Source organism: Pyrgilauda ruficollis, unplaced genomic scaffold (assembly GCF_017590135.1).
Source record: "Pyrgilauda ruficollis isolate IOZ18807 unplaced genomic scaffold, ASM1759013v1 scaffold43, whole genome shotgun sequence".
NCBI classification, from domain to species: Eukaryota; Metazoa; Chordata; class Aves; order Passeriformes; family Passeridae; genus Pyrgilauda; species Pyrgilauda ruficollis.
In genome coordinates, this window is record NW_024525823.1 from 7,850,442 (window position 1) to 7,866,778 (window position 16,337).

General features: G+C 35.9%; 1 protein-coding gene across 1 annotated transcript in view; it reads right to left on the reverse strand.

Annotated features, from left to right (window-relative positions):
- Positions 1 to 131: 131 nt before the first annotated feature.
- Positions 132 to 16,337, reverse strand: part of AK9 (adenylate kinase 9) — a 56,207-nt gene continuing 40,001 nt past the window's right edge. Inside the window, exons 23-35 of the mRNA XM_041478155.1 lie at positions 15,651 to 15,704; positions 14,653 to 14,856; positions 13,538 to 13,756; positions 10,650 to 10,863; positions 9,654 to 9,855; positions 8,317 to 8,463; positions 6,797 to 7,017; positions 5,422 to 5,618; positions 4,748 to 4,917; positions 3,916 to 4,014; positions 3,733 to 3,835; positions 3,086 to 3,200; positions 132 to 364 (exon numbers count right to left, since the gene is read on the reverse strand). Of these exons, the coding sequence (XP_041334089.1) occupies positions 162 to 364; positions 3,086 to 3,200; positions 3,733 to 3,835; positions 3,916 to 4,014; positions 4,748 to 4,917; positions 5,422 to 5,618; positions 6,797 to 7,017; positions 8,317 to 8,463; positions 9,654 to 9,855; positions 10,650 to 10,863; positions 13,538 to 13,756; positions 14,653 to 14,856; positions 15,651 to 15,704 (2,148 nt within the window). The 3' untranslated portion in view covers positions 132 to 161. The remainder of the gene's footprint in view (positions 365 to 3,085; positions 3,201 to 3,732; positions 3,836 to 3,915; positions 4,015 to 4,747; positions 4,918 to 5,421; positions 5,619 to 6,796; positions 7,018 to 8,316; positions 8,464 to 9,653; positions 9,856 to 10,649; positions 10,864 to 13,537; positions 13,757 to 14,652; positions 14,857 to 15,650; positions 15,705 to 16,337) is intronic.

Consider the following 16,337-nt stretch of genomic DNA (forward strand, 5'->3'; position numbering starts at 1 on the left):
TCTAGTAGCTTGATATCTCTCAACTTCAGACAAAAGATTTTATTTCTAAGATTTCTTGGTTAAAAAACTGGCCCGAGAATGTGTGATGTTCGCAGGCCATGTTGCAGCCATGCTGGTGTTGATGGCAGCACTCCATGTGTTAATCAGTGGAAATACAGGGTTCACACAAAAGTGGGGCGGGTGCCTTTCAGGGAAAAAAACATCTGCAGTCTGTCATCAAAGCCACGGGGCCGATCTCTTGGCTCCTTATACGGGCCCATCATGGCAGTCCCCAGGTAGGGGATAAGTTGGCAGTGCTCCACGAACTGCAACAGCTTCTTCCTGTACATCTGCCGCACTGGCTCTGAGCTCCGGGGGTTGTGTGCTGCAAGAATTTAAGCAGTTTGTTAGTGTTTCCTATAAACTTTGTGGAATTACATTACAGACATTTTCAAAGGAACTAAGTCTACCTCTGTTAGCATTACCCATGGTACAGATAAACACCTTGACTGCTGCTGCCAAGCCAAAAAGATCAAGTCTGGTATTTCAAAAAGTTCCTGACTCCAAATAGTCATGATAATCAGAAGGATCAGGCTTTTCTAAAAGAAGACACAACAAACATGCCCAGCTGCTGTCAACTTCTCATTTCTCAGACCCTGAGATACTGGTGAAACTCCAGGCAGTGACAGATTTGGGTAGTGTGGCACACAACCTGAAGTGGCACATCCTGGGGATAGCCCAGGTCTGGTGTGGCTCACGCTGGACCATTGTGTCCTTGGCACAGGTGTTCTATGACCTAAATGCTTTGCCTATAAGGTGGGCTACCTTTTCATACAAGGAAGTCAGGTTTGATAAGCAGGACTGTGACCAACATGGCTTCATGACAGAAAAGTCCTGCTTATCAAACCTGATTTCCTTGTATGACAAGGTAATAATCCACCTAGTTGACCAAGGGACACCAGTTGATGTAATAGTTTTTAATTTCAGTAAAGCTTTCAACATTTTATTTCACAGTATCCTTCTGGACAAAATGTCAGGCACACAGCTGGATAAACACATCATGCCATGGGTGAGCAACTGGCTCACCAATCAGGAAGGGGTTCTTCACTGGGTTGAGTGGTTTGGTACAGGCACAGACTCCCCAGGGAAGTGGTCACAGTACCAAGCCTGACAGCATTCAAGAAGCGTTTGGACAATACTCTCCAGGACATTGGATCTTGAGTATGGTCTTGTGCAGTGCCAGGAGCTGGACTCAATGATCGCTGTGGTCTCTTCCAACTCAGCATAATCTGTGATTCCATGAGTCTGTGAAGAGCTGACCAGTAGTTTGGAGGAGGAAGGAAGGTTTCTCTCTGTCCTAAGCCCTATTTTGGCATACACTAGTATCGAGTGCCAGTCCTCAGAGTACAGTTTATTATTTTAATTGTTACAAGGCAAAGGGGAAGGAGTGAGACTAATCATAACTGGTTTTTTTTCTTATGGACAGTTTTTTATATCTTATTACAAAAACTGGACAGCATGAAGAACTATGCTATGAGACACTTCAGCCCACTAGCTTTAAACTGTAGACAGCTACATTTAACAGTTTCTAAGAGATTTTTCAAGCATAGCTCTGAATACAGCCCTTACAGGAGTCCAGCCTGAAGGACACTCAATCTCTCTAGTGATATAGGTTTACTACTCTCTTTCCAGGAGTAAATAAATCTCTCTGCATTTTTGGTTCATTGCCTGTACTTTCTCAGATACTGAAAGCAATCTAGTGTTGTGAGAGAAGCTGAAGGAGCTTTAGTTCCTTAGCAGGAACTAAACTCTTGCTTCTTATCCCCTATTTAAATGTGAGATTAGAGAATGATGTTAATTGAAGATGAGAAGGTCCAACTTCACATAGAAATAGGATGAAATAAATTTCCAGGGGACCACAACTTAAGGCACTTCGATCAAATTTTTTTATCAAGAATGGCATGACTACTCTGAAGAGATGTACAATAATAAATAATTCTGGTTTTGCAACTAATCACAAAATCACAAGATGGGTCAGACTGGAAGGGACGACATTGGATCATCTGGGACATCCTCCCTGTTTAAGCAGGGTCACCCCAGAGCACATGGCACAGGATTGTGTCCAGATGGTTCTTGAATGTTTCCACTGATGAAAACTCCACAACTTCTCTAGGAAATATGTTCCAGTGTTTGGTCACTAGCACATGAAAGAAGTTCTTCCTCATGTTCAAGTGATTTGTCAGTATGTGGGGATGCTGTATTTTAAAGCTGGAAGCAGTCCTACCCAGTGCTAGAAGAAGACAACCAGTTTTCCTGGATTCCTATGGTCAAACTTTTGGCACTGCATGAGAAGAAGAGATTTCTTCACTTGCGTAACCCTTCTGGTTCATTATCCACTGCTAATAATGATTTAATGTTGCAATATATGAGCAAAGCATTCCTAGCATGGGCATCCTTATGTTTGCAAAGCCATGCTAACAGTAGAATGAAAACAACCTTTGTGAATGAAGCAAACTACAGCATAAAAACAGTTTGGTGGCTTAGGAATTGCACATTTATGCAGGGGCTTACCATGTGCCTGCCCTGTTCAATGGTCTTCCTTAACAAAGCTGTGCTAGCAAAAAAGTCTCTGACAGTTCAAGAAAATTCTGGAGGGCTCTGGAAACATGAGGAAGCACAGGATGTGAAGAGCTTCAAAAAAATAATTAAGATTGGTATTATCTAAAATAATAATTAAAAATGTAAAATACAAAAGGCCAGGTGAAGTTCACTCAGTGAACTGGTTGGCTTATGAATGGCAAAAGTGGTGGGTTGAAAGAAATATCAGTCTTGCTCCAGAAATCTCCAGCAGTACTAGAAACCAGCCCAAAGCTATAGCAGAGCTGCAAGCAAGGACATTGAAACTGAGAAAGGTGGCAATAATTAAGCTGACTGCAAACTATTAAAGATTATTACATGCAACTGATATCTCTGGCTGAAAAAAACCCAAACAGAAAATTCTAAAAAAAAGCAAATATGAACTCTAATTGGCTATCTATATTGTATCAGAGGACTTATGTCATTTATACAATTAGTTATTTTTATAGCATGCTATTTTATACACTACCTTTTAGATGGAAGGAGACAAAAAGCAGAGCAGTTTCTTTCACACTTAGGAATGGAAACTTTGGCTTAAGGCTGCCAACTTCATGCAGAGCTTTTATTAGAGAAGTTGCTACTCCCTAAAGAAATAAAATAGGTTTAAAACACCATTAAAGAAATCTTGAGCAATGTCTTATCCTGTTGTAACGCATATATCCTAAGTTGGTGAATAGTAGAAAATAACAAATTAGCATAAAGTAGGGAGGGCTGTGACTATGAATCATTTTTTTATTTATTCATGTGTCAAAGTGTATCAAACTACTCTTAAATTTTTCCAAGTAAGCTTGTGTCTATCCTGGTGTTAAAAGTCAAACCAAAATGTACTTTACAAGATATGATAAACAACTAAGTCAGAAAATCTATCATATAATACTGCAGCTTATTATCCCCCTCTGATGGTCTTGTATTTTTTCCAAATAAAGCTACAAACATCTGTTATTTTAAAGCTTTAAAAAAATTGCTCTCAATTGTAACTAAATATTTTCAATTTAATATAATCTCATTAATAAATATAAGACTCAAATGCATTAAAAATTAAAAAAACCCCACAACTGAGAGTGATATACTATATATCACAAAATCATGTTTTAAAATAGAAAAGCTAAAACTGGCCTGTTCAAGGTATCCAGGCAAAGGAAGTGTAGTTAGTAGCATTGGCTCTTTTTTTGGAGGGAGTTTATGGGGAACCTTCAGATTCCAGTACTTCTCTGGTAACCTAACCAGATATAAAGTAAGCACTTTTAAGATGTATAAACAGTGACATGACTGAAGATTAAAATGCAGTCAGTGTATTACCTCATAAACTTCTGAAGTTTTTCTTCACTTTCAAAAATATATACCTTGTCTTGGTATTTTGCTGCATACTCCATGTTGCCAGGCACCAAAGCTTCATATCTGAAGAGATGGAGCAAGAATAATTCATTCACAGAAAACATAAAACATAATTTGTGTGGAGTAAATTCATGAGCTACTGGTAACCTTCTGGTAATTTAGCAAGTGTAGCAACTACAAAAAAAAAAATAGCACTTGGATCATCCAAGTTTCCACTACATGATGGACAGTTACAAGGTTAAAAATCTCATAGAGTCTCTGCCTCAAAATCTGCATATTAAGGAACTTTTATAGTGCTTGTTTAGAGCTTCTCCATTTAAAATGCCAATCATATTTGTTCAGGAGATTAAAAAGGGATAACATAGAACTGGCTATTATGGTTCACCTCTGATGATAAATTTTTGCACACTGAGGAAATCTGTGCCACTTTATGGTAGAGCTTTATGGATCTCTACAAAAATCACAATAGCTAGTTTTGCATCTACTAGGGATTTATGAGATTTCTTTTAACCTTTGAAGGCTTATGATAGAGAGAATTCAAACTGTATCTGTCCATCTTCATCATGAAAGACACCAAGCCAACACAGATTCTTGTAGAACCTGTAGCCAGGTAAGTTTTAAAAGGTGATTTTATCTTGATTTCCAAAGCCACAGGTGCAATGTAGAGAATTGTAATTGCTTTTCCTGTCCAACCCCTGAACAACATTAAAAAGTACTTTGAAAATATTCCCTCATTAATGCATTAATATAGGACACATATTCTGTAATTCAGATAATGAAAACTCTAGTGACATACCTCTGTTTTCCATCTAGGTAAGTGACTGGACAGTATCCTTGCATTTCAGGCTTTACAGGGAATAAGGCCTTCACTTCTGCTGCAGTCAATTTCTTTGGTAGCATATGTGGGGGTGGGAGAGGGTGAGATGCCAGTGATGATACATAAACCTCAGGTCTGCTCAAGAATTTCTGTAGGGAAAAAAAAAGTTTTTATAACGAAAAAGCACTGTAGGACTGTTAGTCAAACTCCACAGGACTGGCTCACACAGCTTAGATACCTATTTTTTCTCCAATGCAACAGTGTGTTGGCATTGCTGTTGCTCTTGGGTAATTTCTTTTCCACCCTACTCTCAGCTGAAGTAGTCACCATTCACCCACCATCCATCACTATCTACTGCTGTCATAAGCCACTTTCTAACCCAGTCTTTCCACAACAGATAAAGAAAGGAGGAAGTTACTGTTTTCAAATGAATGTTTGATCTGTGACAAATTGTAAGATGAGCTTTAATGGCGTCTGTGCTGTATTTCGTCTGCCTAGACATTTGATGGCAGAAGTATGCAGAACAAAAGCTTGAATGCTAACAACATTCAAGTTGCATATTACCTATTTCTGTATGGAATCAAAGAATCTAAGCAACAAATGTTCCCTCTTCCCATAATCCCCTCCTTTTTAACCTGCTTTTTGATACGCACTTCCAGTTCTTCCTGTGAAGCCATTCTGTAATAGCGCCCCTGAAATTCTGCAGCAAACTCCAGAGAGGGGGTTACAGAGCAGTCAACCAGTTCACCTTTCTCTGCAAGGCTGACAGGACAGTACTGTCCACACTCCCCCAGCTGTCCCTGCAGCTCCTTGGGAGTGATACACAAACCAGCAATGCTGGTTGCTTTTCCTGTTAATGAAAGCAATTAATGTTTAATTTATGAGAGACACAGAAACAACAAACAATTCTACTCAGGAACACTACAGTCTAGAAAGTAATAATTTGAAAATTATATGAAATAATGAGAACTAAAACAGCATTTTGATAATAAAATGAGGTTGTAACTCATTTTATCAATTCATTTTAATAACATTTTTTAGCATGTAAGAAATATAATAATTATAAATGGTGTGGGATACTCTGCATGCTTAGCTTATTAGTCTGTTCTTCTTTTTTATGATTTATTGTTTCCCTTCTTTGTGTTACTACGGGACATTTCAGCTATTATTTTATGTCTTTACATTGGTGAAAACGAGTACAAGGTGTGATGAAACCCTCCCCTTTATTCATCCATATCTTGCAAATGCTACAGTCTATCTGGAGGAAATACATTCAAAATCTTGAATAAAATATCATCTCAAAACCAAATTACCTAAAAATCGTGCCTTTTCAAGTTTGATGTGTAAAATCAAGTGTATTTTAACATTTTTGATTATGACTCCAATTTATAAGATGGGTGCAGCCACAGAGCTGTAAAAATTAAACCCAAAAGGTGGATAAAGATAAGGAAGTATATATGCCCTTCAGAGGAATTCTAGTTAAATAGTACAGACATGTTTAAAAGGCATATTTAATCCTGACCAGTGCTGACAGACAAAAAGTCAAGTGGGAACTGTGCCATTTTAGAATAAAGTGGTCTTCTTCCCAAAGCACAGAAATTAACTCAGATGGCATATTTAAGCTTATTTCTAGATTTTAAATTAACATCTTCCCTATCCCTCCCTTTTCCTTCACTAACACTAAAGTGAAGCTGCAAGTTAGAGTTCCCCTTGTACCTTTGGGGTACTCTTTGTGGTTCACCACCCAGTGTTGCCAGATCTACATGGACCAAGGACTCTGACTTCCTTTAGCAGACTTCTGTTACCCTGTTCTTGGGAGGATGGCCTCAGACTGCCCTGTAGTTGGCTTTGCCTTCACTCTTTTCAAGAGATCTCTTCAAGATCTCTGCAGATGAGATTGAAGAATTTAAGGGTATGTATGCGGCCAAGAATTAGCCTCATCCACAGAAAGGTGAAGTTGTCATGTAGGTAGTACATTGCAGCTTTTTAAAGAAACACATATTCTGGGAAACTTTGTTTTTCTTTTACCTTCTTGTCTTCTCTCCAGGTATGTCTGGATTTGTTTAACAACCACCTGAACTTTCTGCAGAACGGTCCTCCAGACCCTCCATTTGCTATGACTGGCATCAATCACACACCAGTTCTGATGTTCCTTCATATAGTAAGTTCTAATATCATCAATGTGCTGTTTATAGCAGGAATTTTTAATAGCTAGAATCTGTGGGCTGTCATGTTCAGGATAGGGAGGTCTAAAGACAATGAGAAATAACAATGATTTAAATCTGAGGATTAGATAATTTCATTGAATTTCAGGTGTAAATTCTAGAATTCACTCTAAGTTCTTTTTTACAAAATTTTGCTTATTTGATACTGTAGAACATATTTGAAAAATACAAATTTCTTATTAAGAATACTACCAGCTACATGTGAAAAGCAGTGTACATATGATCAGACACTCCTGTTCAAAAACGAAGAACAAAACTTTTTCTATTTATGTCCCCAATACAACTCATTAATTATTTTGCAAAGGATTTAGAATGTATCAACACATATTACCTGACATACATTACAAATACACCAGTAAATGGTACCTAATATTGCACACTTGATTTGTACTTAAGCCTATGAAATATAATTAGTTTGGTATTGAAAATTAAGTTTACAGTAAATACTTTTAAAAACACATAATTGATTTATTTTTTTTTTGCAATGCAAATTGTCTTTAGTCTTTTAGTAAACAATTTAACATTGTACTGATTACTTGATAAAAAGAAAGAGACAAAAAGAAAAGGACAAAATGAAAGAGGCATGCAATAATGCTCCAAGCTATCTGGAACTTCTTAGAAACACTTCCTCTAATGAGAAACAGGTTCTTACACAATTTAATTTTAAGGTGAATGTTCTGTTTCTGTTCTTTTTCATTCTCTGTCTGCTTATAAACTACTTACTGTTCTTCCTCAAAAACAACCAATGGCTCTTTAAACAGAATATTTATCTTCTCAGAAGAACACAGAAAGGAATGAACTGAATTGAAAGGCTTAGAAGTTCTGAATTCTATACACTAATATGCATTATTCTATACTAAGTATGCATTATTTTAATATTTTTAAAAGAACTCTAATTAAGTTTTTAAAAGAGAGATTATTAGATGAAGTATTAATATATTTTATAATAATAATTGATGAAAAATAAATTTCAGCAGTGGAGAGAAGTGGTAACATTTCTGCTGTACAGTTGCATTAAACCAGTTAAACTAAGGAGTGGGTGCACAGCATTGCACATGTGTAATCTCAGTCATTGCAACTGAAAGATCTGGCCAGAGCATGCCACAAACACCTTACATCCTTACGATTTCTGGTCTATGGAAATCAAAGCATTAGAAAGGAGAGGGACTGGTTCCCACGTTTTTCATATGTGGAGTTCAGAGACAGCTGAGTTATGCTCCAGGTTAGATACAACCTCTGGGTATAGCACTGAGGCACATAAATAGAGATATTACAATATTGTGTAGAAAATTAAAAAAAAAATCTATCAGGGAGTATCACTACCGGCTTGTTTTTTCCTTATCCAGCAGTGCTCTTCTGAACACTTCCTTTGTATCCATATCTAATTCAAAGATTTTCACTGGAATGATCCTAGTTGATTCCAAGAGATTTACGTGTGCTCTTGTTAGAGGATATCCATCCATTACAACTCTGCACACAAACAGAAACAGAAAAATAGTTTTGAAGAAACTCACTAAGAAGTGAGTTTCCAATCAACCAGTAAGTCTATGCATGTTTCTAGTACATTTTCCATGGAGAGGAAACTCTACACCCAAGCCATGAAGCTATCACTGCTCTCATTTAACAGGCACATTCTTCATTCCTAAAAATTTACGACCAAATTAAAAAAATAAAGTAGGCAGAAGAAGAAACAGTAATGAGAAAAGGAAATGTACAAAGGGCAAAAGGTAAGTGGATGGCTGAGACTTATAAAAATGGTGTACTTTAATATTCTGACACATCAATCATTACAAAACATCATTTTAACTATGAGAAATCTCCATGTGGATTGGGAGGAACAGTTTTAAAAGTGGTAAGTAAAATTATTTACTACAGTATTTGAAGAGTTTTTATAATCATATTGAAGAAGAAATGCTTTTCACATATTAGGCAATACTGGAACAAAATATACTGAAATAATATTCCAGGATTTAATGTGAAAGAGAAGCTGAAAGAATTCTGATCTCAAGCAGAAATAATTTTCAGAGATTATTGCAAAATTGCCTTTCTCTGTAACAATTCTCCTTTTTGAGAAGTTGAATTTCATGAAATATTGATGATAAAGCTTTTTAAGTCTGCCCAGTTTCAAAGGTGTTTCAGTGGAGGAGAAAGAGCCTAGGATTACATATGAATGTAGTGAAAAGACTCACTAGTTTCAGTTCCTCCTTAATAACTTCAGTTGTTAAGAAAACCAGAAAAAAAAACAACAAAAACAACAACTTGAGTACTGAAACAGCCTGCATGATCAAAGAGAATCAGTTGTGTCCAAGTTGGTTCTGGAGCTGGTGTAAGAGAGACCAAGTTCTCAAAGATCCTAGTTCTCAAAGGATAGTGGAAGATATTGGCTTATTGACTGAAAAAAAAGTAACTGTCATAAAGTATATTACTTTGATGTACTGGAATATAGTTACTTGAAAATCGCAGAAAATTATGCTTCAGTCTCATTTTCCAGAGCAATTGTAAAAAAAAAAAAATCTCCTTTTGTACAGATTATTTTTTTAATGCAGAAACCACTGATGTGTTTTAGTGAAATTGCTCTACAGTGGTAACATGGGAATCCATGCCTAAGAAGAGACTAACATGTCTTGGAGAAACCCCCAAAACCCCAAGGAAACTCTTACCCAGTGGGATTATCCATGTGATTTAGCAGAGCCACATTTAGAGCCTGGATGGCCAATTCATCAGGCACGGTGAGTCCTTGGAGAAGGTGTGACTGTACCTTAAGTGCCAACTCGCTCTCTGGCTGGCTGTTGATCACAAACCGGATGGCATCTCCTAGGGACAGGCGCAGGAACCCATAAACACTCGCAAGTCTCTGAGCAACTGCAAAATATTTTGATTTCAAGTCACAACTTTTAAGATAAGTAACATCACAATCTGGCACATGCACAGGGCATGCTAACACTATTCAATTTAGCACAAACCTCAGCCGATATAGTCAAGATTATTAGAGTAGGTTAGAAAATATGCCTCCATTGCTGTTCCTCTTTCAGAACAGCCCATCAGTTACATCATTTATCCAGGAAATGGGAAATATGCTAAAATTTCATCCTAAATATGAGATCATTTGAACCTGTCTCTTCTTCTTAACATCCTATTTTAATCAATAACTGTGGTTTAAAAATAATTTCCTCCTCCTCCAGTAAAAGGCAGAAACGTGTGGACTGACAGAGTCATGGAGGAGGGAGGGGAGAGGGATAGAAATCTGGGGGGTTTTAATCTAGAAATTTGGAAACAGACTGGGAAGTGGGGAGTTTGGGGTCCTCATCCTTGATCCTAGGACCATTTCTCCATTTTACATTAACTTATATTGACTCAAAAAAGTAAGAAACAATTAGAAAATAATAATAAATAATACAAGGGGTATAAATAGTGTAAGTCCAGTTTTTCTAAAGGCAAGTCCAGGTCACAAACATCTTAAGGATCTGAGATAAAATTCAGATGGACAATGGACTGTCAAATGAGACACTAGAGAATGCAACTAAAAGAAACTGTGCCCAGCAAGAAAAGCAGGAAGACCAACAATATTAATGGTTTATGTTTTTTTAATAACAGTAAGGACAGATACAGCTTCAGTCATTAAAAAATGAGTTTTTAAAATAGATAACTGCTCATACCTGTAGTCTTTCCAGATTTTGGAAGTCCCACAATTGCAATCTTTACTGGCACAGATTGCTTAGGTTTTGGCTGACAAATATATTTGATGGGATTTGTCATAAACGTTTCTTTATTTTCTTTACTTGATAAGAAATAAATATATTGTCGATGGATTACTGGAAAAACTGCACTTTCCTCCCTTTGCTGTGGCTTGATCACATCTCCTTGGCTTAACTGTGTAATATACAAAATGAGAATCAGTTAATTAGGTTTGACAAAGCCTTTTTTTCCTCCATCCCAGAGAAATGGCTTTATAGGCAGATAGAGGAGTACCTACCATATGAGACAAACCATCAAAGCATTCTAAAATTCACACATATGGACATAATATTTTACTCAAATCTGAGAAACTTCTATACCTACACTTCTTGTTCAAAAAGATGAAAGAAACATTGAAGACAGAAAGAGTGCTTGCTATTTCCAGTAGGTGGTACCGTAACACTTTATGTCTGTCAAGATAGTGCAGTCAGAGAAGATTAACATAATAGTTTTTCTAATTTTCAAAGAACAAAGAGAATCATTTTATTCCTCAGTGAATTAAACTCACCTGCCTGCCTGGCAATAGAAAATACACTGAGAATATTGTATTCACCAGAACTCATATGCAAATGAAGAAAACGTAAAAATATATCAATACTTACATTATGGTCAAGTGAAAACCACAAGATAAGCTGAAAAAGTTCTTGGAAAAATACATGCACTGCTGATGAAATCTTTTCAAACACATCAAGCAGCCCACTAAAAAGCCTGCAGTGTTGATGAATCATTGACATGTAAGAGATGCAACTGGCAGAAATAGTCATTGAAGTAATACCAGATTAATTCTTTGCACTACTCTTCTCTATGGAAAAACTAAGTCATGTCCCTGTTGCAGCCCTTCTTGGAAGAACTGTCTTAAAGTGTCAATAAAAGAGGCTTTAAAACAAAATGTAGAAAAGCAGTATGTAGAAAAAATTGCCCAGACCAGATGGCATTCACCTTACTATTCTAAAGGGACTCAAAAGTGTAATTCTGAGTAATGTGTAACACTGACCTTCCTTCAACAAAAGAAGAAGGTGGAAAAAATTACCATTTAAAAATTTTTTTTTTTCCTCCAGTGTAGAATCTGGCAAAAATAGTCCAGTAAATCTGAATCTGTATTAAGCAAACTGAAATAAATTAAGGGGAAAAACCCAGTAGTTACATGCATACATATCAAATAATGGGGAAGAGCCAACTCAGCTTCTCATCAAGGAAAATCATACCTCACAAATCTATTACTATTCTTTGAAGGAGTCAGTAAGGTTGGTCTGGTTATTACAGCTAGAGCTGGGGCTGTTCTACTGTGTAGCACTGTCCTGTCAGACTGTGCTTATATCCTTAGGTTCCTATTCCTGCATTAAGTCATTTCAGGGTGCGTGCTCTCAATTTATGGGTTTTCATGTGTCTGTTCTATGCATATCTGCTTCCATTCCTCACTCAGCTCATAATGTTTATTCTCTGCTTCTCTAATCAGTTGCATAATTACTTCCCCTCCCCCAAAATTTAATCTCAAAGTAATTGGAATATACTCAATCTGCTTTTCTACTCCAAAACTTACAGTCTGTAATCAATTCTATAATTTCTATTATTATCCTAAAATGCCCTCAAAATGATCCTATTTCCCTTTCATTTTTATCAGCTTGTACATTTTCACTGTCAGCACACCACTCTTATTTTATCCAATAACTTCTTTCTTCTAACTGAGTTGTACTTTTTGGTTGGTAAAAAATACTGTACAGAATAAAGGAAGAAGTGGAGAAATGGAATACAAAAATGTAGTCAAATCTGACAGAACAAAGTGCAAGGACTAGGGTGTAGAGACTAACTGCAATTAAACACATAAACTGTGGTTCAGTAGTGGGAAATGATGTAAATGTAGACATATCTACTTCTATTAGTATGTATCTAGATTATTAGATGCCAATTGATGCAGCCATGAAAAAGAATGGAGATTTTGATCCTAAGGTTAAAGAGAGACAAATGTGATCTGGAACAGGTGAAGACCCAACATGATGCTTTACAAAAGGGAATAAAATGGTTTGATTAATTGGCAGAGTAAGATGAAGGCCAAAGTATGTTTCCTTCAGGGCCTTTGTGCTTTCTGTATGTTGTTCACTGGACTTTTTTTTAAAACTAATCTTCTTTTTAATTTTTATTTACTCACAATCCAATCACCTTTTATTTCTATCATTAAACCAAAAGAATTGCCTGAGAATATTTCATTTCCTACCTTGGGGATAGTGATGAGTACTTTCTGACCTCAGCTTTCCAGATCTCTAGTAAAATACCATGGAAATAGATTTGTTGCTCTTCAAAAATTTTAAATTTTGACAAGAAAAAATTATTGCTAATGAATTAAGTACATCTAACATTTTTTGTCACTACTAGTTTTGGTGCTCAGTTGTGTGTGTGGCTTCTTACAAATTCATACTCCAAATCCTTTCAGTTTTTCTCACTACTATTGGAAGGTTTTAAGACCTTTTATATTGTCCTGTGTTTTGTATATCATTAAGTTAGGCATTTCTTTCTGATTCAATGCCACCTTTAGTCATCTCACCAATGACAGTGTAACAAATTTTACTAAATGCTTCTCAGCCTTAAATTAGATGCAAAACTGATAGACCAACACCTTCTATTATTAATGCTTGCTGTATTTTGTGTATATTCAGTCATGTAATTTTGATTCAGTAATGTAGTTTTCATTAAATATTTCTGGTATTATGTTATCAGACAGTTGCTACTGTCTGATAACATCTTGTTAATATGAAATACATTTTTAAAGAGTGTCAACTCTTGAAAACATTCTTCAGCCATTTAAGAACATTACCTTGACTGGATCCCACTGACCAAAAGAACTTCGTAATTTATATGAGAAAACTAGCATCTTCTGTGCAAGTGGCAAACTTATTGGGTAACATTTCTCAAAAATGCTCCTGCGGTTTTCCACTAGGGATTCCAGCTTTCTGTATATTTGGTAGCACACAACGCGAGGCTTCCGTCCTCCATTGATCTCAACTGGTGGTATTAGTAACTTTTCAAATTCTTCCTGGTTAAGAGAACATAATGACATATTAGAATCACAAATGCAATCAGATTTTTAATAAAGACTGATGGCAAGATTGTCTGTGAACTATCAAGGATTTCCTAAGCATGTTCTCAGTCAACATAAATCAGCAAAGTTTGGTGGGAATTGGTCTTCCTGCCTACTGAAGTTTAAACTTCTATATTAGGTGTCACACTGCTACAATATTGTATTATTATCTGGTTTTGTAAACCTTCTCTCTGGTCATTGGATAGAGCTTCTTCTAAATCATTATTAGTTTCTTTCTGAAGTGAAATACTTTGTAGATAATAAACAAACGTTACTGATCTACCCACTGCCTTTGATGTGGCATTAGCATTGCAGATATCTGGTGTTAGATGAGGTTACCTTGCCATAGGCAATTGCACTGATTTCAAGAAAATTATGTCACTAAGTGTGGGAATGGTGCCAAACACCTGGCATCTTAACGGAGATTAGATTTGGATTTTTTCTTTACATTTGGTTTCATCACCAACAACTAGGATCTGCATTAAAAAATAGAGGTGTCTAGTAAGAATTTTGCCTCAAAAATTATTTTGAAATCTGTTCATACATTCACAACTCTCTAGGATGGTTGCCTGTATCAACTGACCTATCAAAAAAGGAAATGACACCAAGACTGAGTAGGTCTACCCAAAAGCTTCCTTTTTTTTTTTTTCCTACTACATTAGTCATACAAATTATATACTCTTTAAAGTCTATACCATCTCGGTACAGTCTTCATCTTGTTCACATACTTAGATCATGAGTACAGCAGCACAGTTATTTAGGCACTATAATTTTTAAATGTGAAAAATAAATATGGATATTCTTCTTCATGTGATCATATAATTTAACAAAATAAGCAGTGGTATCAGTACCTGCACACTTTGTAATCTTTCTACTTCCATTTCAAACTTCTCTGAAATTTCATTTTGCATGCGCTCAACAGCCTCTTCTTCATTTTCTTCTTCTGGATCTTCCTCTTCTTCTTCTTCTTCTAAAAACTCTTCTGCAAGTATAGCTTCAATATCTTCGTCCTCCTCCTCCTCAGTAGCCTCATCATTATCCTTATCTGCTAAAGCCTATAAAGAGAAAATATTTTGTTGCTTTGTGTCTATGATACAGATATTTTGAAGGAACATATGGTATTCTTGTCTCTTTTTAAATTAAAAAAAGCCATTAATTCAACAAAATCACATTTTGGGATATCCTTTATCATATGCAAAAAATCTAGTAAATTCTAGAATCTTATTTCAGAAGAAAATACAGCAGTATTGCATAGTGCATACAGTGAAGCATCATACCAGTTGAAAGAGTACTTTCAAAACCTGAAGAGCTACACTGCAGTTTTGAAGAGTGTTTTTTCAAACGTGGTATTGTAGTTTGACAGGACTTTGTTATAAACAAGCATGTTTGATGAAAGTGTAGCTGACAGAACATCATGAGCAGTAAGTAGTACATGAATGCATTTATAAATATATTATGTAACTGACTTTGGGCAGAAATCCTGGTACAGTCCTATTCTGGATTAACCATGAATTTGACAGTGTACTTAAAGGCACATGCCTAATTTCAATTAGTGGGGCTACTCTTATGCTTACAAATGAGATCGTTTATACACATTCATAAGTATTTTCCTGAATTGAAGCACGTATGGGTAATTCTTTTAAAATAGTTTATAGACTTCATGAATCCATAGTTTCTAAAGCAATTCAAACATAATATAAAATTATTTTTGAAAGCTGAAGTTTCTTGCAGTCTATCATAATTTTACTTTTCTACATTGTCTTGAAGTCTGTGACTAAAAGCTCTAGAAAATGTTATGGTATGAATGCAAATGCTTCCACTTAAAAACTGTCTTATTAAGTTTTCTTACCTCCTCCTTCTTTTTCTGTCGCTCTGCTAAAAGTTCTTCCCTTCTTCTGGCAATCTTCTCATTCTGTTAGTGAAAAAAAGATGTAAAGAGACTGATGATACTTCCTAATAAAAACTCGCCTCCAAAAATTGGTAATGTAACCTATAATTAACACTTTTCTTTCCACCTTAAATTCTGTTCCAGTTGGTTCTAATGTTAAAAAATACTACCTAGAGTTTGAAATGTTGTAGACCAGATATAACTCTCTACTAGGCAAACATGTAAGCATATTTTAGAAAAACTAATTTGGCAATTTCTGAGATTTATAATAGAAAAAAAAAAAGACTGTGATTCTTATCACACTGAAAATATAGTAATAGGTTTATTGGTAAACTACAGAGTTTCTAGATTTATAGGTGGTTTCTATAGATGGTTTTCACCTATTTGGCAAAGGGGTGACTGAGTATGGTAGTAAATGTGTGGTGCTCCCTTTGACTGTTTAGACATATTAATGGTATTGTATGAGTCTTGTCCCAAATTCCATTGTCCTAACTTCCTGTGTCAGCTGCTCTGTAGTAATTATGCTCAGACTTTTTCTGGTATTATATGTGAAGTGCTTTCTCACTTTTATAGAAAGTGAGGAACCTTGAAAATATTACATGTGCCAATTGTAAATGTCTGCATAGAGGCTTCAGGTTACCTCAACCA